We start from the raw sequence: 24,273 nt of genomic DNA, 5'->3' as shown, positions 1-24,273 counted from the left end.
GGCCCTCCCTCAGCTGCCTGCTCTGTGGGGCACCCCTCAGCTGCGTGCTCTCCAGGGGGCCCTCCCTCAGCTGCGTGCTCTCCAGGGGGCCCTCCCTCAGCTGCGTGCTCTCCAGGGGGCCCTCCCTCAGCTTCCTGCTCTCAGGGGACCCTCCCTCAGCTTCCTGCTCTCAGGGGACCCTCCCTCAGCTGCCTGCTCCCTGGGGGCCCTCCCTCCGCTGCCTGCTCCCTGGGGGCCCTCCCTCCGCTGCCTGCTCCCAGGGGGCCCTCCCTCCGCTGCCTGCTCTCCAGGGGGCCCTCCCTCCGCTGCCTGCTCCCTGGGGGCCCTCCCTCCGCTGCCTGCTCCCTGGGGGCCCTCCCTCCGCTGCCTGCTCTCCAGGGGGCCTCCCTCAGCTGCCTGCTCCCTGGGGGCCCTCCCTCCGCTGCCTGCTCCCTGGGGGCCCTCCCTCCGCTGCCTGATCTCCAGGGGGCCCTCCCTCCGCTGCCTGCTCCCTGGGGGCCCTCCCTCAGCTGCCTGCTCTGTGGGGCCCCCCTCAGCTGCCTGCTCTCCGCAGGGGGTCGCTCAGCAGCCTGACCTGAGGGGCATCTGCAGCAGGACCCCCTGCCTGCTCTCCAGGGGGTGGCACTTGCTCAGGTGTCTGCTGAGTCCCGAGGAGCTGTAGAAGGAGGCCGGGCAGTGTCTGCAGGGCAGGATCTCCTGTGGCCCCTGGGGGCCCCCCTGCAGCCCCAGGGGCAGGAGCAGCTCGTCGCGGACGGCGTGCCAGAGCCGGTGCTGGTGCCTGCTGTCCGCCGAGGGCAGGTGGGCCCCACACGGGGGGCACAGGTGGGGGGGCTGGGCGTGGCCGGCCCGGTGCTTGCGCAGGTGAGTCTGCCTGCGGGGGCCCTTCTGGCAGCAGGGGCAGAGGTGGTCGGACCCGGGCCTTTCAGGGCTGCTGGGGGGCGGTGGGACCCGGCACTCCTCGGGCTCCCGGGGGGACAGTGGAGCTCTGAAGCCCTCAGGCTCCAGGGGGGGCAGTGGAGCTCTGCGCCCCTCATCTTTCACCTCTGCATGACTCGGGCACCTCTCGGGTCTCTCTTCAGCCAGCGGTCCAGGAGGGGAGCTGTCCTCGCCCCGGGGGTGCTCGACCAGCTCTACGCCACGGGGAGAGCTGTGTAGCTCCCTTCCCGGAGTCCTGTCCAGGTGATGAACTGGGCTAAGAGAAGTTCCCTGCTGCCCAGTTCTGTGTTCAGAGCTCCCCAGTTCCCCAAAGTGCTGCTCTCTCTCCCTAGAGCTGTCCAGTGACTGAAAGTCTCGAGTGGAGCTGTGCCTGTCCTGTCCTCTCACAGAGGAGTTGTCCAGGCGCTGAAAGTCTCGAGTGGAGCTGTGCCTGCCCTGTCCTCTCACAGAGGAGCTGTCGAGGTGCTGAAAGTCTCGAGTGGAGCTGTCCATGGACTGTTCTCTCACAGGGGAGCTGTCGAGGTGCTGAAAGTCTCGAGGGGAGCTGTGCCTCTCCTGACCTCTCACAGGAGAGTTGTCCAGGGGCTGAAAGCCTTGAGTTGAGCTGTGGGTGTCCTGTCCTCTCACAGTGGAGCTGTTGAGGTGCTGAAAGTCTTGAGTGGAGCTGTGCCTCTCCTGGCCTGTCACAGAGGAGCTGTCGAGGTGCTGAAAGCCTCGAGTGGAGCTGTGCCTGTCCTGACCTCTCACAGGAGAGTTGTCCAGGGGTTGAAAGACTTGAGTTGAGCTGTGGGTGTCCTGTCCTCTCACAGGGGAGCTGTTGAGGTGCTGAAAGTCTCGGGTGGAGCTTTCCATGGACTGTTCTCTCACAGGGGAGCTGTCGAGGTGCTGAAAGGCTCGAGGGGAGCTGTGCCTGTCCTGACCTCTCAAAGGAGAGTTGTCCAGGGGTTGAAAGACTTGAGTTGAGCTGTGGGTGTCCTGTCCCCTCACAGGGGAGCGGTCCAGGAGCTGAAACTCTAGAGCTCCCCTCTGGGAGCTCTCCGGGCCCGGCACTCTTACAGGGGAGCTGTCCAACTGCTGAAAGTTTCCATCTCTGCCCAGCTGGTGACCACTCCCCTGGAAGCTGTCCAGGCGCTTCCTTCCCTGCCCGCTCGTCTGGGCGCTCTCCACGTGCCGAACCGCGTCCTGGGAGTTGCCTGGGTGCTGACCGCTTCCGGAGCTCTCCATCTCTTGAACTCCGTGCTGCTCCCTCCTGAGGGAGCTCTCCAAGGGCCACAAGCCTTCCCCTCTCCCCTGGGACATGCCCAGGCCCTGCCCTCTCCACGGGGAGCCGTCTTGTGCCCCCGGGTCTCGGTCTGTGGGGGCTCCGGCCTCTCCTCGTCTCTCGGACGCACTTGGGTTCTGGGTTGGGCACCTTGGTACTTTTGTGCGCTGGTCATGGCTACCGTGCAGCCCGTGGCTCTCTGCTTTGGGGTTTAGCTGGTCCTGCATGCCTGGCACCCCCAGTTTGTTGCTTGGGAGTCTCGGACACTGGGTGGGTGGCATCCCTGGGTGCTGGTCTTGGGTGGTTGGCATTCTTGGATACTGTGGTTGGCAGCTGGGCACTCTTGGGTGTTGCACTTGGTTACCTGGAGCCCTTGGACGAGGGCTATGGCTGTTTGAGAGTCTCAGAAACTGTTCCTGGCTGCTTGGCACCCTTGGGCGCCTGTCGTGGTTGAATTGCCCTCTCAGCTGCTGCTCGTGGGTGGCTGGCATCCTTGGGTGCTGCTCGTGTGCCCTTTGAAATCTCGAGTTCGGTTCATCTACATTTTGGCCGTTTAGATGGTGGTCTGGGCTGGCTGGCACCCTCTGGGGCTGTTCGTGGATGCCTGGCGCGTCCCCTGGCACCCCGCTGTTCTCCTTTCCCTCGGGGCTCAGCGAGTGCCCCAGCAGTGGGTGCTTGCTGGTCACGGTACCCACCAGGGGGTGCTTGGTGGTCCCATGCCCCGGCGGTGCGCTCTTGGTGGCCTCGGAGCCGGGAGCCGGGGCCCCCGGGCGCGGCTTGTGCCAGCGGCGATGGGATGCCAGGTTGGCCGGGCAGCTGAAGACCTTGGCACAGTCGGGGCAGCGGTACTCCACGCGCACGATGCGGGAGCAGCGGTGCTGGGCCAGGCCCAGGGGGTCCGGGTACTCCTCCCCGCACAGCTGGCAAACGAAGCCCCCCAGGGGCGCGGCGGGCGCGCGGGGGGCGCACCCCGGCTCTTCCTGCTTGATCCGCAACCCCAGCACCGGGGACGTGGTGACCTCGTCGGCGAAGCTCAGCCTCCTCATCACCTTGGGTTTCTTGGGGGGCAGCCGGCTCCTGCAGGAGGGGGCTGCCCTGCTGCCCCCGTCCGCCTCGGGGGTCCGGAAGGGGCTGCCATGTGCCAGGACCGGCCGCTCCATGCAGGGGAAGACCCCATCTGGGGAGAGGCAGCCGAGCCCCCTCTTCAGGAAGTACCTCCTCAGACCCGGGTCCCCGTGCAGTGGGGGCCCCTGGGGGCCGCAGGGGCCCGGGCTCCAGCCCCCCTCGGGTGTGGGACTCCCCTCCTCCGGCGCCGGAGGCTGCCTGCTGAGCCACGGGCATGCCTCTTTCTGGGGCAGTGGGGGTCCAGGCAGGTCAGCTGCGGGCTGGACAGCGGGGGTCTGGGGGTCTCCCTCGTCGGGCCGGACCCGGTAGGAGCCCCAGGGTCTCCAGCTCCGCTTCACCAAAAAACCCCGGGGCATGGTGTGGCCACTGTGCCCGGCTCAGCAGCGAGGAGGCACTGGAGGGTGCGCTGCTGGTGGAGGCAAGAGGAGGCACCGGGGGTCACCGGCTGTGGTGCGTGGAGTCACCGCTGTGGTGCGTGGAGTCACCGCTGTGGTACCTGGAGGCACCGGCTGTGGTGCGTGGAGTCACCGGCTGTGGTGCGTGGAGTTACCTCTGTGTTGCGTGGAGTCACCGCTGTGGTGCGTGGAGTCACCGGCTGTGGTGCGTGGAGTTACCTCTGTGTTGCGTGGAGTCACCGCTGTGGTGCGTGGAGTCACCGGCTGTGGTGCGTGGAGTTACCTCTGTGTTGCGTGGAGTCACCGCTGTGGTGCGTGGAGTCACCGGCTGTGGTGCGTGGAGTCACCGCTGTGGCGCGTGGAGTCACCGCTGTGGCGCGTGGAGTCACCGCTGTGGTGCGTGGAGTCACCGCTGTGGTGCGTGGAGTCACCGCTGTGGCGCGTGGATGCACCGGCTGTGGTGCGTGGAGTTACCTCTGTGTTGCGTGGAGTCACCGGCTGTGGTGCGTGGAGTCACCGCTGTGGCGCGTGGAGGCACCGGCTGTGGTACCTGGAGGCACCTGCTGTGGCACGTCGGGGCACCTTCTGTGGTGCATGGAGTTACCGCTGTGGTGCGTGGTGTCACCGGTTGCGGCGCGTGGAGTCACCGCTGTGGTGCGTGGAGTCACCGGCTGTGGCACGGGGGCACCTGCTCTGCCCCAGCCCACGGTGGAGTGAGACCCCTCGCCTTCGTCTGATGCTTTTATACATCTGAGCTCTGTGTTTGGGGGGGAGGGGGGGCTGGTGGAGGGAGGATTCGAGGGGTCAGGCCAGTCCCAGGGGGCACCAGGCCCGCCCACAGCTGCTCCGAGCCCAGTGCCGCTCTGTGCACACAATCAACTGACACAGTACACACAGCAAGCGTGTTACTCAGCAAGAAGCTTACCCTACATGCATCACACACAACATGTTATGCACACACAGCATGGATCGCACGCTGTAAACACACAAAGTACTCTTCAGTACATGCATCCCACACAACATGCTATGCACACACAGCATGGGTCGCACGCCGTAAACAGAACACAGGGCTCTTCTGTACATGCATCACACACAACATGCTAGGCACACACAGCATGGATCGCACGCTGTAAACAGAACACAGGGCTCTTCAGTACATGCATCCCACACAACATGTTATGCACACACAGCATGGATCGCACGCTGTAAACACCACAGTGTCCTCGGTGCATGCATCCCACACAACATGTTATGCACACATAGTATGGATCTCACGCTGTAAACAGCACACAGTGCCCTTGGTACATGCATCCCACACAACATGCTATGCACACAGCATGAATCGCACGCTGTAAACAGAACACAGGGCTCGGTAGTACATGCATCCCACACAACATGCTATGCACACACAGCATGGATCGCACCCCGTAAACAGCACAGTGTCCTCGGTGCATGCATCCCACACAACATGCTATGCACACAGCATGGATCTCACGCTGTAAACAGCACAGTGCCCTTGGTACATGCATCCCACACAACATGCTATGCACACAGCATGGATCGCACGCTGTAAACAGCACACAGTGCCCTTTGTGCATGCATCCCACACAACATGCTATGCACACACAGCATGGATCGCACGCCGTAAACAGCACAGTGTCCTCGGTGCATGCATCCCACACAACATGCTATGCACACAGCATGGATCTCACGCTGTAAACAGCACAGTGTCCTCGGTGCATGCATCCCACACAACATGCTATGCACACAGCATGGATCGCACGCTGTAAACAGCACACAGTGCCCTTGGCACATGCACCCCGCGCAAACTGCGTCACATCCAACCCTCACAACACGCAGAGCACACAACATGCTGCGCACACAACATCCAGGCCTACATATACTACACGCCACACAAGCAACATAACGTACAGTAGAAACAGAGACACGCACACCACAAAGATACACACACAGGAAGGGCAGGAGGCGAGTGTCCCAGGAAAGACTGACAACCACAGGCTGTGACAGCAGAGCACCGATGCAATGGGGGGGGTGGGAGGGGGGGTGCGAAAGCACAGTAGGGAGACCCTGAGAGGAAGGCAACAACACACTGACAAGCAAACACCGACACACACTCAAAACACAGACGAACACACAGACCCAGCGTTACACCCAGAATATCTAACTACAGGAGACCAGACACGCACATCAAACAGCCACGAACAAACACCAATACACACTCAAAACACACACAAACACACAGACCCAGCGTTACACGCAGAACAGCTAACTTAAGGAGACCAAGGACGCACACCGACACGCACATCAAACAACCAGGAACAAACACCAATACATACTCAAAACACACACGAACACACAGACCACAGAACATCTAACTTCAGGAGACCAAGCACATACATCAAACAACCACGAACAAACACCAATACACACTCAAAACACACACGAACACACAGACCCAGCATTACACACAGAACATCTAACTACAGGAGACCAGACACGCACATCAAACAGCCACGAACAAACACCAATACACACTCAAAACACACACAGAACATCTAACTTCAGGAGACCAAGCACACACATCAAAGAACCACGAACAAACACCAATACACACTCAAAACACACACAAACCCATCATTACACACAGAACATCTAACTTCAGGAGACCAAGCACACACAAACAACCACGAACAAACACCAATACACACTGAAAACACACACGATCACACAGACCCAGCGTTACACACAGAACATCTAACTTCAGGAGACCGAGCACGCACAGCAGCACGCATATCAAACAACCACGAACAAACACCAATAGACACTCAAAACCTACACAAACATACAGACCCAGCTTTACACACCGAACATCTATCTACAGGAGACCAAACATGCACATCAAAGAACCACGAACAAACACCAGTACACACTCAAAACTTACACAAACACACAGACCCAGCGTTACACACAGAACATCTATCTACAGGAGACCAAACACGCACATCAAAGAACAACAAACAAACACCAATACACACTTAAAACACACACGACTCATCGTTACACACAGAACATCTAACTTCAGGAGACCAAGCACACACATCAAACAACCACTAAAAAAACACCAATACACACTCAAAACCTACACAAACACACAGACCCAGCCTTACACACCGAACATCTATCTACAGGAGACCAAACACACACATCAAAGAACCACAAACAAACACCAATACACACTCAAAACCTACACAGACCCAGCATTGCACACAGAATATCTATCTACAGGAGACCAAACACGCACATCAAACAACCACAAACAAACACCAATACACACTCAAAACCTACACAAACACACAGACCCAGCCTTACACACAGAACATCTATCTACAGGAGACCAAACATGCACATCAAAGAACCACGAATAAACACCAATACACACTCAAAACCTATACAAACACACAGACCCAGCCTTACACACAGAACATCTATCTACAGGAGACCAAACACGCACATCAAAGAACCACGAACAAACACCAATACACACTCAAAACCTACACAAACACACAGACCCAGCCTTGCACACAGAATATCTATCTATAGGAGGCCAAACACGCACATCAAAGAACCACAAACAAACACCAATACACACTCAAAACACACACAAACACACAGACCCATCGTTACACACAGAACATCTAACTTCAGGAGACCAAGCACACACATCAAACAACCACGAACAAACACCAATACACACTCAAAATCTGCACAAACACACAGACCCAGCCTTACACACCGAACATCTATCTACAGGAGACCAAACACGCACATCAAAGAACCACGAACAAACACCAATACACACTCAAAACACACACAAACACACAGACCCAGCGTTACACACAGAACATCTAACTTAAGGAGACCAAGCACATACATCAAACAACCACGAACAAACACCAATACACACTCAAAACCTACACAAACACACAGACCCAGCCTTACACACAGAACATCTATCTACAGGAGACCAAACACGCACATCAAAGAACCACGAACAAACACCAATACACACTCAAAACACACACAAACACACAGACCCAGCGTTACACACAGAACATCTAACTTAAGGAGACCAAGCACATACATCAAACAACCACAAACAAACACCAATACACACTCAAAACCTACACAAACACACAGACCCAGCCTTACACACAGAACATCTATCTACAGGAGACCAAACACGCACATCAAAGAACCACGAATAAACACCAATACACACTCAAAACCTACACAAACACACAGACCCAGCCTTACACACAAAACATCTATCTACAGGAGACCAAACACGCATATCAAAGAACCATGAACAAACACCAATACACACTCAAAACACACACAGACCCAGCCTTGCACACAGAACATCTAATTTCAGGAGACCAAGCACGCACCCCAACACACACAACAAACAACCCCGAACAAACACCAATACACACTCAAAACACACACAGACCCAGCGTTACACACAAAAATCAAAGTACAGGGCACAGGAGAACAAACACGCACACCAACACACGCACACCAAACAACCACGAACAATGAAGCGGCCGCTCAGGCACCCATCATGCACCATCACAACAGAAAAGAAGAAAAAACACAGACAACTGCACATCAAACGGACACAGAAGCAACAGACCGCTGCTGCACACTCCAAGAAACTGTCACAGATGGACACACACACCTGTATGCACACACACAAACACGTTCGCTAGCAAACACCGACAGAGTAAGGTGAGGGAAAAGGGCACAAACAAAAACAAAGGCACAACCCCTGGGACAAACACATTTAACAATGCACCCTGCTCCGCAACAACCAACACACACGGCAGATAAACAAAGAAACTTTGGAGTGTGAAGAGAAAACTGAAGAGACGCATCAGCGAAAGGTACAGAGACAGCTATATACAGAGGAGAGACACACACTTTCTTCAGAAGTGAAGACATGAAACAGAAGTGGGACTGAGGGCTAACAGGGGTCTGCAGTGACCATTACAGCTCACACGTCTGCAGTGCCTACAGAGTCCACACATGAGCTCACACACGTCTGCAGTGCCTACAGGGAGCTCCCACACGTCTGTAGTGCCTACAGGGAGCTCACACGTCTGCAGTGCCTACAGAGACCACACATGAGCTCCCACACGTCTGCAGTGCCTACAGAGAGCTGACATATGTCTGCAGTGCCTACAGGGAGCTCACATATGTCTGCAGGATCTACAAGGACTCGCATGTCTGCAGTAACTACAGTAATAACAGAGTGCTCACGCGTGTCTGCAGTACCTACAGGGAGCTCACACATGTCTACAGGATCTAGAGGGAGCACACGTCTGGGGTGGGCACACACGTCTGCAGTACCTACAGAGAGCTCAGACACGTCTGCAGTACCTACAGGGAGCTCACACACGTCTGCAGTACCTACAGAGAGCTCATACGTGTCTGAAGTACCTACAGAGAGCTCACATATGTCCGCAGTACCTACAGGGAGCTCACACACGTCTGTAGTACCTACAGGGAGCTCACACACGTCCGCAGTACCTACAGGGAGCTCACACACGTCCGCAGTACCTACAGGGAGCTCACACACGTCCGCAGTACCTACAGGGAGCTCCCACACATCTGCAGTACCTACAGGGAGCTCCCACACGTCTGCAGTACCTACCGGGAGCTCACATATGTCTGCAGTATCCAAAGGCACTCACACACGTCTGTAGTGAGCGCCATGGCTCACAAGTGAGCATACAGAGTTCACAGGAGTCTGCAGAGGGCACAGAGGGCTGAACAGGTCTGCAATGGCCACAGAGAGCTCACACAGTTCTACAGTGGGCACAGAGGGCTCACACAGGTCTACAGTGGGCGCAGAGGGCTCATACATGTCTGCAGTGGGCACAGAGGGCTCACACAGGTCTGCAGTGGGCACAGAGGGCTCACACAGGTCTACAGTTGGCACAGAGGGGCTCACACAGGTCTACAGTTGGCACAGAGGAGCTCACACAGGTCTATAGAGGGCTGATACAGGTCTGCAGTTGGCACAGAGGGTCACACAGGTCTACAGTAGTCAAAGAATGCTCACACATGTCTGCAGTGGGCACAGAGGGCTCACACATGTCTGCAGTGGGCACAGAGGGCTCACACAGGTCTGCAGTGGGCACAGAGGGCTCACACAGGTCTGCAGTGGGCACATAGGGCTCACACAGGTCTACAGTGGGCACAGAGGGCTCACACAGGTCTGCAGTGGGCACAGAGGGCTGATACAGGTCTGCAGTGGGCACAGCAGCTTTCCCGGGTGTACAGGGGACACACCCAATTTCACATAGAATAGCAGTGAGCACATCGGGCTCAAGAAGGTCTGTAGTGGCCACGGAAAGCTCGCATGAATGTGCAGTGGGCACCGGAGCTCAGCAGGTTTGAAGTGGGCACCGGAGCTCACAAAGGTCCACAAGTGGGAACCGCGGGTTCCCATAGGTCCGCAATGGATTTTAGAGTTCACACAGTAAGCACCAAGGCTCATAGGGATCTTCAGATGGCATCAGAGCTCACACAGACATGCATTAGGAAGAGAGGGCTCACACATGTCTGCAGTGGGCACCTGAGCTAACACAGACATGCACTAGCCAGAGAGAGCTCACACATGTCTGCAGTGGGCACCTGAGCTCACACAGACATGCAGTAGCCAGAGAGAGCTCACACATGTCTGCAGTGGCCACCTGAGCTCACACAGACATGCAGTAGCCAGAGAGAGCTCACACATGTCTGCAGTGGGCACCTGAGCTCACACAGACATGCAGTAGGCAGAGAGAGCTCACACATGTCTGCAGTGGGCACCTGAGCTCACACAGACATGCAGTAGGCAGAGAGAGCTCACACATGTCTGCAGTGGGCACCTGAGCTCACACAGACATGCAGTAGGCAGAGAGAGCTCACACATGTCTGCAGTGGGCACCTGAGCTCACACAGACATGCAGTAGGCAGAGAGAGCTCACACATGTCTAGAGTGGGCACCTGAGCTCACACAGACATGCAGTAGGCAGAGAGAGCTCACACATGTCTGCAGTGGGCACCTGAGCTCACACAGACATGCAGTAGGCAGAGAGAGCTCACACATGTCTAGAGTGGGCACCTGAGCTCACACAGATGCATTAGGCAGAGGGAGCTCACACATGTCTGCAGTGGTCACCTGAGCTCACACAGACATGCAGTAGGCAGAGAGAGCTCACACATGTCTGCAGTGGGCACCTGAGCTCACACAGACATGCATTAGGCAGAGAGAGCTCACACATGTCTGCAGTGGGCACCTGAGCTCACACAAACATGCATTAGACACAGGTGTGCACGAGGTTTCCCAAACTCACACAGGTGTGCACTAGATACCCAGAGCCCACACAGGTGTGCACTAGATACCTAGCGCTTGCACAGATGTGCATGTGATACCCAGAGCTCACACAGGTGTGCACGTCATACCCAGAGCTTCCACAGGTGTGCACTTCATACCCAGAGCTCACACAGGGGTGCACTTCATACCCAAAGCTCGCACAGGTGGCACTAGATTCCCAGAGCTCACACAGGTGGCACTAGATACCCAGAGCTCATACAGGTGGCACGAGATACCCAGAACTCACACAGGTGTGCACTAGATACCCAGAGCTCACTCAGGTGTGCACTAGATACCCAGAGCTCACTCAGGTGTGCACTAGATACCCAGAGCTCGCACAGGTGTGTGATAGATACCCAGAGCTCACACAGGTGTGCACTAGATAACCAGAGCTCGCACAGGTGTGTGCTATATATCCAGAGCCCGCACAGATGTGCGCTAGATACATAGAGCTCACACAGGTGTGCACTAGATATCCAGAGGTTACACAGTTGAGCACTAGATACCCAGAGCTCGCACAGGTGTGCAATAGATACCCAGAGCTCACACAGGGGTGCGCTATATACCGAGAGTCTGCACAAGTGTGCACTAGCTACTAAAAGCTCACACAGGTGTGCACTTCACACCCAGAGCTCACACAGTTGAGCACTAGATACCCAGAGTTTGCATAGGTGTGCACTTTTTACCCAGAGCTCATACAGGTGTGCACTATATACCCAGAGCTCGCGCAGGTGTGCACTAGATACCTAGCGCTTGCACAGGTGTGTCCTTCATACCCAGAGCTTACATGGTTCCTCACTGGGCACCGAAAGCATACGTGCCTCTTCATTGGGCACCAGAGACTTCGCATGGGTCAGCAGAGGTGTGCATGTGCAGTCAGAGCTTACAAGCGTCTGTAGTGACACAGGTCTCTATGGGCACCAGAACTTGCACGGATCTGCAGTGGGCAATGACATCTTGTACAGGTCTGCAGTAGGGAAAGCGGGCTCACACACATCTGCAGTGTGCACTGGGGCTCACATAGGTGTGCACTGGGCACCCCGAGCTCACACAGGTCTGTAGTGGGCACTGAGAGGCCTCACATAGATGTGCACATGGGTCTGTGGTGGGCACTGAGAGCTCACACACTTCTGCATTGGCCACCAAAGCTCACACAGGTCTGCAGTGTGCACCAGGGCTCACGTAGGTGTGCAATGGGCACCCAAAGCTCACACAGGTGTGTTGCGGGCTCTGAGAGCTCACACAGCACTGACAGCTCTGCGCTGGCTACCAAAGTCACAGAGGCGTGCAGTGCACCATGAGAGCGCACATGGGTCTTCAGTGGGCACAGCGAGCTTACATGGGTCTTCAGTGGGCACAGCGAGCTTACATGGGTCTTCAGTGGGCACAGCGAACTTACATGGGTCTTCAGTGGGCACAGACAACTTACATGGGTCTTCAGTGGGCACAGCGAGCTTACATGGGTCTTCAGTGGGCACAGACAACTTACATGGGTCTTCAGTGGGCACAGCGAGCTTACATGGGTCTTCAGTGGGCACAGCGAGCTTACATGGGTCTTCAGTGGGCACAGCGAGCTTACATGGGTCTTCAGTGGGCACAGCGAGCTTACATGGGTCTTCAGTGGGCACAGACAACTTACATGGGTCTTCAGTGGGCACAGCGAGCTTACATGGGTCTTCAGTGGGCACAGCAAGCTTACATGGGTCTTCAGTGGGCACAGCGAGCTTACATGGGTCTTCAGTGGGCACAGCGAGCTTACATGGGTCTTCAGTGGGCGCCAAGAGCCCGGACTCTGAAGTTAGAATAGTAAATCTGGCGCCTCCAGTTGCATGCACTCTCGTAAATATTTATTGGATTGCAGTTACAGTGAAACCCGCCTTCTCCGGTGTAGAGAGTTTCACCCATATTTGTAGCTCTGCGATTACTGCATCAGCTCTTACTTCTGGGAATGTCAGCAGCTTTAGCAACTGTGCCAGGTTGAACTTGCAGTAGTGAAATGATTTAATGATATGAATTATATTAGTAAAGTAATATTTGTGGACTGTTACTCAGACAATTGTCACATCATCTTTAGAGTATATTCAAATTAGCGATAAAAATATTTTAATCAAAAGATGCTATTTAAAAATATAAATAATACAATTAGTTTACATTGAAATCAAATACAACTATGTATAGTGTAGGAGGCTGTCCTGGTGTGTGGTGGGTACGTATGGTACTTACACCTTATACCAGGTCCAGTGAAGTGTGGGCAGTGCCTAGAAGCCATGCTGTCTAGACGTAGCTGTGGATGAGCAGCCAAGGCTTATCTAGGAGACATGCAAAGCTCATGCAATACCACTGTAGTCACACAGTGCTCACACAGATGAAAGAAAACACTCAGTTGTACAAAAATAAAGGTACTTTATTTTTGGAACACATTATCCGAAAATACTAGAGAGGCAACCCTCCAATAGGAGGTAAGTAAATACCTTATGGCCCTCATTACAACCCTGGTGGTCGGTGATAAAGCGGCGGTAACCAAAATGGAATTATGACCTCGGTGGAAACCGCTCACACAGACAGCCACTTTTACACACCGACCGCCACGGCGGTAGGAACAAGCACCGAAGCGGTAACCGCCAACAGCCTGGTGGAAAACAATGTACCGCCCACACTATTACAACAGGCGTATCCGCCACCTTTTCTGGGGCAGTACCAACGACATCAAAAGCACGGCAGAAACAGTACACAGAAGGCAAACGACTCACCCCTAGAGACACAAGGAAGAGCCACAACGCCATGGAACCTGAGTTGCAGGTGTACCCCATGCTCGTCTACCTCCTTCTTCACTATGAATACCAATGCCAGCGAAGATAACCACGGTGAGTACTGCCGCCTAGCACACAAGGGAGGGGGGAGGAAAAAGAGAGTGACACACACATGCAACACGCAACGGCCCCACCCCCAACACCATACACATAAACTGATGCAGCAATAAAAAATATTTACACCGCACCCATCAGGAATAATGCAAAGACAAAAGGAAACAATTAAAGTGAGTGTAATAATATAAAATTGTAGAAAATCGTGCTTCAAAATCAAAACAGTATATACATATATATAAATGGCGGGACACAGCCCAGTCCACAATGTCTGTGGGCCACAGGGCCACATCACATAGGCCAAGGCCCCACTTGACTCCTGCAACAACACGGAGAGAACACCGCAGGGGCATCAGGTCGAAAATACACAGGCACCTCAGGGGGACGGGGAACGGGGGGCACCTCAGCCGGAAGATGGTACAACACTACTGGTCCTGGAGGGGCCAACATGCCCTGTGTGCTGTCCTAGGGAGTGCAAGGCCACAGTCTCTCAAGTGGGCGGTTTGCCCACTGCTTGGTCCTGGGGAGTGCAAGGCCACAGTCTCTCTAGTGGGTGGTTTGCCCACTGCTTAGTCCTGGGTAGTGCAAGGCCACAGTCTCTCTAGTGGGTGGTTTGCCCATTGCTTGGTCCTCGGGAGTGCAAGGCCACAGTCTCTCTAGAGGGCGGTTTGCCCACTACTTGGTCCTGGGGAGTGCAAAGCCACAGTCTCTCTAGTGGGTAGTCTGCCAACTGCTTGGTCCCTGGGAGTGCAAAGCCACAGTCTCCCTAGTGGGTGGTCTGCCAACTGCTTGGTCCTGGGGAGTGCAAAGCCACAGTCTCTCAAGTGGATGGCTTCTCCACTGGTTCTGGAGGGGGCCTTGTGCCCAGTGTGCTTCATCCTGACAAGGACGGGGTGAGTGGATGGCTTCTTCTACTGGTTCTGGAGGGGGCATGGTGCCCAGTGTGCTTCATCCTGGCAAGGAGGGGGTGAGTGGATGGCTTCTTCCAGTGGTTCTGGAGGGGGCATTGTGCCCAGTGTGCTTCATCCTGTCAAGGAGGGGGTGAGTGGATGACTTCTTCCACTGGTTCTGGAGGGGGCCTTGTGCCCAGTGTGCTTCATCCTGGCAAGGACGGGGTGAGTGGATGGCTTCTTCTAGTGGTTCTGGAGGGGGCATGGTGCCCAGTGTGCTTCATCCTGGCAAGGAGGGGGTGAGTGGATGGCTTCTTCCAGTGGTTCTGGAGGGGGCATAGTGCCTAGTGTGCTTCATCCTGTCAAGGAGGGGGTGAGTGGATGGCTTCTTCCACTGGTTCTGGAGGGGGCTTTGTGCCCTGTGATGCAGCACTCGGGAAGTGCAAGGTCACAGTCTCTCACCTGGGTGCCACACCCACAGGATTTGCAGGGTCCAGGACGCACTACAGCTCATGGAGGCAGGACTACACACTGCCCGCCGGCGGTGACGTCTGCACAGTGGTGGCAGTGGCGGTGCTGGCAGTGGTGGGGGAGGCTCCAGCCCATCCCTTGCAGCCTCAGACGGCTGCCCACTGGGGCTGCTGCTGCTGGCAGTGCTGCAGGCAGTGGTGCTGGTGGCGGTGCTGGTGTCGGGAATGCCAGTGGTGGGGGGAGGCTCCAGTCCTTCACCTGCAGCCTCGGATGGCTGAACCGCCATGGTTGGTGTTGGGGGCTCCAAATCATTCCCAGCACCAGGCCTCCTGTCCTTACTGCCTGCAGGGGCAGGCCCCTTGCCCTTGCCCTTCCCAGCTGGTGGTGCCCCCTTGCCCTTGCCCTTGGCAGCAGGTGCTGCCTTCTTGCCCTTCCCCTTGGCAGCTGGTGGTGCCTCCTTGCCTTTCCCATTGGCAGCTGGTGGTGCCTCCTTGCCTTTCCCCTTGGCAGCTGGTGGTGCCTCCTTGCCTTTCCCCTTGGCAGCTGGTGGTGCCTCCATGCCTTTCCCCTTGGCAGCTGGTGATGCCTCCTTGCCTTTTCCCTTGGCAGCTGGTGCAGGCACACTGTCAGTGCTGATGGCTGGTTCCCTGGACCCTCTCCCACCTGCAGTAGCTGCCGACACCACTATGACCGTGGACTGGGTGGCTGAGGTGCTCGGCTGGGTTCTGACCACACTGGCCCGACGTGAAGGACGGGGGGAGGGGTAGGGAAGAGGTCAAGGGTGGAGAGGAAAAGCTTCTTGGGGACACTGGGGCGGGAAGAGGGAGAAGGTCTGGGAGTGGAGGAAGAGGGAGTGGTTGTAGGAGGTGTCAGTCTGCTGTGTTTGGGTGCAGGTGCATTGGCTGGATGCTGTTGTGAGGTGGATGGGTGTTGGGTGTCTGAGTGCATGCGTTTGTGCACTTTGGGAGGACGGGGCACAGACACACTGGGAGAGGACAGAGGGGACGTGTGCATGGATGTGGGGGTGGTGACTGCCAGTGAGGGGTGTGTAGTGATAGGCGTGATGGTGATGGGTGTAGTGGATGAGGATGTAGTGCATGCAGGTGTGAGTGGAGACGCTACTGGGAGGGTGGTGGAGGAGGAGGGGGACACAGTGGAGGCAGTGGATGTTGGTGTGTCTGCATCTGGATGGTGTTTGTGTGAGTGCCTGTGGGATGATGTGTGGTGCTTGTGTTTGCCTGAGCCACTCCTGTGTGTTGTCATGGGTGCATGCTGGTCTGAATGTGTGCTTGGGATAGGTTGGGGTTGAGGGCAATGGGACTGGGTAGAGGAAGCTGGAGGGGGGAGGCTAGAGACCGGGACAATTGCTGCCATCAGGGAGGAGGCCAGAGCCTGGATTGATCTCTGTTGGGCTGCCATGCCAGAGTGAATGCCATCAAAGAATGCATTTGTTTGTTGCAAATGGCCTGCCAGCCCCTGGATGGCATTCACTATGGTTGACTGCCCAACAGAGATGGATGGCAGGAGGTCAATAGCCTCCTCACTCAGAGCAGCAGGGCTCACTGGGGCAGGGCCTGAGATGCCTGGGGTGAAGGAGATGCCCACCCTCCTGGTGAGCAGGCACGGGAAACTTGCTGAGGGGCTGCTGGGAGGGTGCTGCTGGTACAGCGGTGGCGGCTGTACCTGTAGTTGGGGTGGCCACAGAGGTGTCCACCTCCACCAGGGAGCTTCCATCGGAGGAGGTATCACTGTCTGAACTGTCCCCTCCTGTCTCCGCCGTGGTGCTCCCCTCGCCCTCCGTCCCACTGGTGCCCTCACCGTCGGTGGATTCAGCCTTATGGGCCATGTAGGATGCAGCTCCCTCCGTCGCTGGTGCCTCTGCTCCTCCGCCAGATGGTGCTAATGCACATAAGGACAGGGTGACAAAACAAAAAGGGGGGGGAGACAAAGGATACACTTGGTCAGTGACTGCACCAACACCACTGTTGCCGTACACAGCACCCTCACACAGGGAACAGGCCTACGTACTATGCAATGCAGTACCAGTCACAATGCTATTCACCAGCCCAAGGACAGGAATACCTAATGCCAATAGCAGCACACCTGACACCCACAGACCCCTGCCCAGTAGTGGATGCCTTCTAGCTTTGTAGGAGGTGGTGTTCATCAGCCCCTGCCCAACATGGCACCTACCCTGCAATGTCAGGCCTGGCCTAGGGGGACCCACAGTACCACATCCCGACCCGTAGATCACCCCACCACGCACAAGTAGTAGATTTGGAAACTGTACTCACCCCCTTGTGGCTGCTGTAATGCTCTCAAGCGCCCACCCAGCTCCGGATAGGCCACCACCAGTATACGGAACATCAGGGGTGTCAGGGTTCGACGTGCACCCCTTCCTCGTTGGGAGGGCATCCCCAGCTGGGACTCCGCCGTCTTCCGTGCCCAGTGTATCAGGTCCTCCCACCGCTTGCAACAGTGGGTGCTCTGTCTGCTGTAGACCCCCAGGGTCCACACGTCCTTGGCGATGGCACGCCATATACCCTTTTTCTGATGGGCGCTGACCTGCAGACAAATAAACATAGAAAAAGGTATCAGCCATACCGTCTGGCCTCTTGCACTCATGGCCCACCATAGCCCTCACATCCCCTGACGCACAGACATTGCCCACCATACATGTAGCACGCTGCCCAGGACCCTTCCACCAACCCCACCCTTACATGAGGCCCTCACACACAGCACTACATTCATTCATGCCCCATGCATCGTGCTCACAGTGTACTCACCTTTTGGTCTGGAGGCCCATACAGCATTCGGTACTGGGGTAGGACTCCATCCACCAGTCTTTCCAACTCCACCGAGGTGAAGGCAGGGGCCCTTTCCCCAGTGGCTCGAGCTATGGTCGGTTTAAGACACAGGTCACAGCAGCACTTGCAGTGTAGGTCCTCTCCTGTTGAATGTTAGGTAGCAAGTGAGAGAACAGATAGAAAATGGTGGTCACCTCCGCGGCGGTGCGTACCGTCACTGTCGGCATACATCAGCATTGGCTACTGTTACCCATAGGGCCCAATGACAACCAATGAGGAGTTGCACGGCGGTACTCGACCGCCTCCCGCAACGGCGCACAACGTAAGTGGCATTACCTCATTTCCACATGTCCATCCACACAGGACAGGCGGCCACCATTTCAGGGGGGGCAGGCCATGGCACCTAACTGCGTCACAGTACACATAGGCACCATTTGGGCCTATCCAAAAACATACTGTTTCTGTCACAACATGCAATGTAGTGTACAGTTTGGAAATGAGGAATACTGACCAGCTGCTCACTCTTTTGCCCCCTAGATTACAACTGCTGCAGACAAATAGGAGATGGAGACATCCCCCGTGTACAGACCCCTGGTGGACTTGGCAACAATGGAGGACAGGCACATTATCCTCACATATAGACTTGACAGCGCCACAATCACAGAGCTGTGTGCCCAGTTGGAGCCAGACCTGATCTCTGCTATCCGTCACCCCACTGGGATCCCCCATCTTGTGCAAGTTCTATCAGTGCCCCATTTCCTAGCAACTGGTTGTTTCCAAGTGACAGTGGGCTTGGCAGCAGGAATGTCTCACCAATGTTCTCAATACTGCTGACCAGAGTGTTGTCTGCCCCGATTAAACACATGCGCAGCTACATTGTTTTCCCCCAGGTTGAGGATTTGGCCACGGTGAAAGCTGACTTCTATGCACTGGGACATATCCCCAACATTATTGGGGCTATTGATGGAACACATATTGCATTTGTCCCCCCTCGGAGAAATGAACAGGTGTTCAGCAATCAAAATAGCTTTCACTCGATGAATGTGCAGATAGTGTGCCTTGCGGACCAGCACATCTTACATGTCAGTGCAAAGTATCCTGGGTCTGTGCATGATGCCCTTATCCTGAGGAATAGCAGCATCCCATATGTGATGGCTCAACTCCAGAGACACCTGGTGTGGCTAATAGGTGAGCCCATGGTTCCAACCCAGTATATGTTGGTGTATGGGTATGGTGTTGGCCATAAGGGTTAGTGTTTGGCTAACAGGTATCCATCAATATTTGCAGTTGACTCTGATTACCCCAACCTCTCATGGCTACTGACCCCAGTGAGGAATCCCAGGACAAGGGCAGAGGAACGCTACAATGAGGCACATGGGCAAACAAGAAGAAGAATCAAGAGGACATTTGGCCTCCTGAAGGCCAGGTTTTGTTGCCTCCATCTAACAGGTGGTTCCCTGTGCTACTCACCCAAGAAGGTCTGCCAGATCATCGTGGCATGCTGTATGTTGCACAACCTGGCCTTGAGACACCAAGTGCCTTTTCTGCAGGAGGATGAGGCTGGAGATCGGCGTGTGGCAGCGATGGAGCCTGTGGACAGTGAGGAAGAGGAGGCAGAGGATGAGGACAACAGAACAGCAATCATACAACAGTACTTCCAGTGACACGCAGGTAAGACACTGTAACTTCACCTTCCATTGATAATTTTGTGTTGGACATTGTCGCTGGCAGGCTGATTTTCCCACTACTATGGCCACTTACTGTACCCTTTGGCATCTCTATTTTCAGATATCTGTGTCCCACTCTGGCTCCTGGTGTGTTGACTGCTGCCAACTACAGGTCATACCTATGTATACATAACTGTACAGTTGAATTGCAATGCTTACAGCTTGTTAAACGAATACATATTTCAATCAATTGACAGACTCCATACTTGTATTTGTTCCAAGAGTGTTTATTTAGGTGCTAATAAGTGGAGGGGGTATTGCAATGGGCCGGGTTGCTGATGGAGGAAAGTCCAGTATAGAGTCCAGTCTATTTGTATCACAGGTGCATTGTCCAAGGGGGCATAGGAAGGGGAGCAATGGCAGTTCAAGGTGGACAGGATGATTGATTGGGACACAGGGTGACATTCAGGAGAGTCTTATTTCCTGGCGGGGGTCTTGGCAATGTTATCTGGCTTCTGCCTGGATCGCAGGGACTGGTTGCAGGGTGCTTCTCCTTCTGCAGGGGGTGGGGTCCTGGTGGCCAGTTGGTCCTGTGGCCAGACCTCCTGTCCACTAGCGCCAGCATAGGTGGAGGGCTGTTCATCGTTCAGGCTACTGTCAGGGGCCCGTTGGTGTGCGACTTCGTCCCTCTTGGTATTGCCCATGTCTGCCAGCACCCTTGCAATGGTGACCAGGGTGGTATAGATGTCCCTTAGGTCCTCTGTGATCCCAAGGTACTGTCCCTCCTGCAGCCGCTGGGTCTCCTGCAACTTGTCCAGTATCTGTCCCATCGTCTCCTGGGAATGGTGGTATGCTCCCAGGATGTTGGTGAGTGCCTCCTGGAGAGTCGGTTCCCTGGGCCTGTCCTCCCCCTGGGGCACAGCAGTCCTCCCAGCTTCCCTGTTGCCCTGTGTCTCTGTCCCCTGAACCGTGTGCCCACTGCCACTGACCCCAGGTACCTGATCGTCCTGTGTTTGTGGGGTGGCCTGGGGTCCCTTTAGCGGTGGACACACTGCAGATTGATGTGTCCTGGGGACAGAGGTATGGGCCCGCTGGTGGGTGCTGTGCTGGTGTTTCCTGAGGGGGAGGCTCTGTGGTGGTGTGTGACTGTGCCTGGGTCACCGACTGTCCGGAGGTCCCTGATGGGCCAGGTTGGTCATCCAGATCCAGGTGTCCAGAGCTGCTGTCATCACTTTGGGCCTCTTCTGGGGGGGGGGGGTGGACTGGAAGTTGCTGGCACCTCCTCTCCGGTGACTTTGGGTGGGTGACCTGTTGGGATGTAAATGCAGTGTTATTGTTTCTGTGTGTGCCATCTTGTGCATGGGTGTGTTGCCCTCTATGGTTGTTATTGCCCTGGCAGCTTAGCCTTGTGTGAGTAGTGATTTGGTGGGCTAGGTGATTCTCTCTAGTGTGCATGCTTTAGTGATAGTGTCCATGCAGGTCTGTGAGTGGTGTCCATGCATTGGTATGGCATTCAGGGTTTGGCATTGGGATGAGTGAGATGTGATGGTGGGGGGTGTGGGACATGGTGATGTGATGGGAGTGAGGGTGAGGGTAGGGGTCTGTGATGGATTGGAGGTGGGGGGGGGCGATAGTAATAGAGAGTTGACTTACCAGAGTCCACTCCTCCTGCTACTCCTGCGAGGCCCTCAGGATGCATGATTGCCAAGACTTGCTCCTCCCATGTTGTTAACTGTGGGGGAGGAGGTGGGGGTCCGCCGCCAGTCCTCTGTACTGCTATCTGGTGTCTTGCTACCACGGAATGCACCTTCCCCCATAGGTTGTTCCACCTCTTCCTGATGTCATCCCTTGTTCTGGGGTGCTGTCCCACGGCGTTGACCCTGTCCACGATTCTCCGCCATAGCTCCATCTTCCTAACAATGGACGTCTGCTGCACCTGTGATCCGAATAGCTGTGGCTCTACCCGGATGATTTCCTCCACCATGACCCTTAGCTCCTCCTCTGAGAACCTGGGGTGTCTTTGTGGTGCCATGGGTGTAGTGTGTGTGGTGTTTGTGAGGGTGTGTGGGGTGATGTGTTGGGGTGTGTGCTGTAAGGTGCGTGGAAGGTGTATGAGTGATGGTGTTTTGTGGCTCTGGTTCTGTGGTTGCTCTTGGTCTGTCTCTCTCAGTTGGCAATATTTTTTCGTCGTAAGGAGTTGTGGATATTGTGGGTGCGTGTTTTATAGAGGTGTGGATGTGTGGGTGTGGTTTGTGTATGTGTATGTGTGTCAGGTGTGTGTAGTTTGAATTGTCCAATGTGATGTAGTTTTGTATGTGTGTATGTATTTTGAGCACCGCGGTACGTACCGCCAATGGTTTACCACGGTTGAATGTCCGCCGTGGTGATTTGTGGGTCATAATGCTGTGGGCGTAGTTCTGTTGGCGTAACGGTGTGGGTTTTGGTACCGCCAATTTAGCACTGACCTTTGAGCTGGCGGACTTGTGTGTGTGTCTGTATAGTGACGGATTGGTATGTGTGTGTCATAATATGGGTAGCGGTAATCCGCCACTGCGCCGGTTTGTTGGCGGCGGTCGGCATGGCGGTAAGCAGGACTTACCGCCTATGTCATAATGAGGGCCTATATATATATATATATATATATATATATATATATATATATATACACATATACACAAATAAACATTCAGAGGCATGAAAAGGTTGGGAAACAGTGTAAAATAACAATATGCTATAGTAGCCCTAGTGGGAGCCCAAACCATATACTAAGAAAGTGGAATGCGAACACAGGAACCCCACCTAGGTAAGTAAATCATGTAGAGGAGAGCTGGGAGTACTAGGAAACCACACGAGTAAGTAGTGCAGTACCCCCCTGCAAACAGGAATGCAGGAGTAAAACACTGGAAATTATCCAAACTCAGGAAAACGAAGAAAAGAAGACACCCAGACAAGACTGCAAGAAAACCAGCGGTAGATTCCTGAAGGACCGGCAGAGAGAGTGGACCAAGTCCAAGAGACACAGTGGAGTCCAGGAGAAGTAGGAGCTACTACCCACCCAGCTGTACTTGCAGGAGTTGGTCGGCAGTGAGAAAGAACAGGTCAACACTGCAGCCCTGGAGCTGGAGAAGAGTTCCTGATGGATGCAGGAGATGCCCCATGCTGGAGTGAAGATTGCAGATGGGTGTCGGTGGAAGAACTCCACCAACTAGCCTTGGCAGAGGCAAACTCGCACTTAGTGGAAAAGTGGTGCTGCCGGGGACCAACAAGGCCCAGGAGGACTCAACCCAGGAGGGGGATTTACAGGGACCTTCAGCATCACAGAGAGTCCACAGGAGCAGAGGCATCGCCCACAGGAGGGGGGACACAGAAGTTGCAGAAGGAACCCATGCAGCGCTACACAAAGGGATCCCAAGCTGGAGGAGAACCATCAAGAGGGCTGTACATAGCAGGAAGAAGTGCTTGGGACTGGAGCTACACTTCGCCTGAAAATCCCTTGGAGGAGATACAAACAAGCCTTGGCAGCTTCAAGAGACGAGGTGCATGGGGATACTGTCCTGCATAGAAATACAAGGGCTTACCTCCAACCAAAGACAGCTGGCAGAGAGGACCAAGAGGACTACTCCAGACCACCATCCATGATGCAGGATCCACGCAGCTCAAGATGAGGGGAGATCCCCGCAGCTGATTGTCGTTGCAGCAGGTGCCTGCGGATGCAGGGGAGTGACTCCTTCACTCCAAGGGAGATTCCTTCTTCTTCTTGTGCAAGCTGAAGAGTTGCTGTCTTCTGAGGATGCACGGCTGGGGAAATGTTGCAAAGCTGGCAGGAGCCATGGAAACAAAGTTGCAGAAAAGTCTTCTTTGTGGATTGCAGCGTCGTCGGTTCCTGGAAGATCCAGTCACAGTTCCAGTGGCCAGAAGTCAAAGTGGAGGCTGCAGAGGAATGCTGCTGGAGTCTTGCAAGCTGAGTCTGAGGACTCACCAAAGAGAGACCCTAAATAGCCCTGAAAGGGGGATTGGTCATCTAGCCAGGTAAGCACCTATCAGGAGGGAACTCTGACATCACCTGCCTGGCCTGGTCACTCAGATGCCCCCAGAGTTCCCTGTCAACCTTGGAAACAAGATGGCAGAAGCCAGGAACCCTCTGGAGGAGCTCTGGGCACCACCCCTAAGGTGGTGATGGACAGGGGAGTGGTCACTCCCCTTTCCATTGTCCAGTTTCGCGCCAGAGCAGGGACTGTGGGTCCCTGAACCGATGTGGACTGGTTTATGCATGGAGGGCACCAAATGTGTCCTTCAAAGCATACCGGTGGCTTGGGGAGCCTACCCCTCCCAAGCCAGACACACCTAATTCCAAAGGGAGCGGGTGTTACTTCCCTCTCCCAAAGGAAATCCTTTGTTCTGCCTTCCTGGGCT

The 24,273-nt window shown here is 55.2% G+C and overlaps 1 protein-coding gene across 1 annotated transcript; it reads right to left on the bottom strand.

Annotated features, from left to right (window-relative positions):
- Nucleotides 1–561: 561 nt before the first annotated feature.
- Nucleotides 562–3,752, bottom strand: INSM2 (INSM transcriptional repressor 2). The gene has a single exon (XM_069207712.1). It carries the CDS (start codon nucleotides 3,676–3,678, stop codon nucleotides 562–564), a length of 3,117 nt encoding a protein of 1,038 aa, XP_069063813.1. The 5' UTR covers nucleotides 3,679–3,752.
- Between the last annotated feature and the right edge of the window lie 20,521 nt (nucleotides 3,753–24,273).

The sequence above is a fragment of the Pleurodeles waltl genome, chromosome 9 (assembly GCF_031143425.1).
Source record: "Pleurodeles waltl isolate 20211129_DDA chromosome 9, aPleWal1.hap1.20221129, whole genome shotgun sequence".
Taxonomy (NCBI): Eukaryota; Metazoa; Chordata; class Amphibia; order Caudata; family Salamandridae; genus Pleurodeles; species Pleurodeles waltl.
This window is presented reverse-complemented; position numbering and strand designations above follow the sequence as displayed.

What these genes read in the sequence shown, in the direction of transcription:
- INSM2 (XM_069207712.1), bottom strand. Translation starts at nt 3,678, where the DNA reads ATGCCCCGGGGTTTTTTGGTGAAGCGGAGCTGGAGACCCTGGGGCTCC.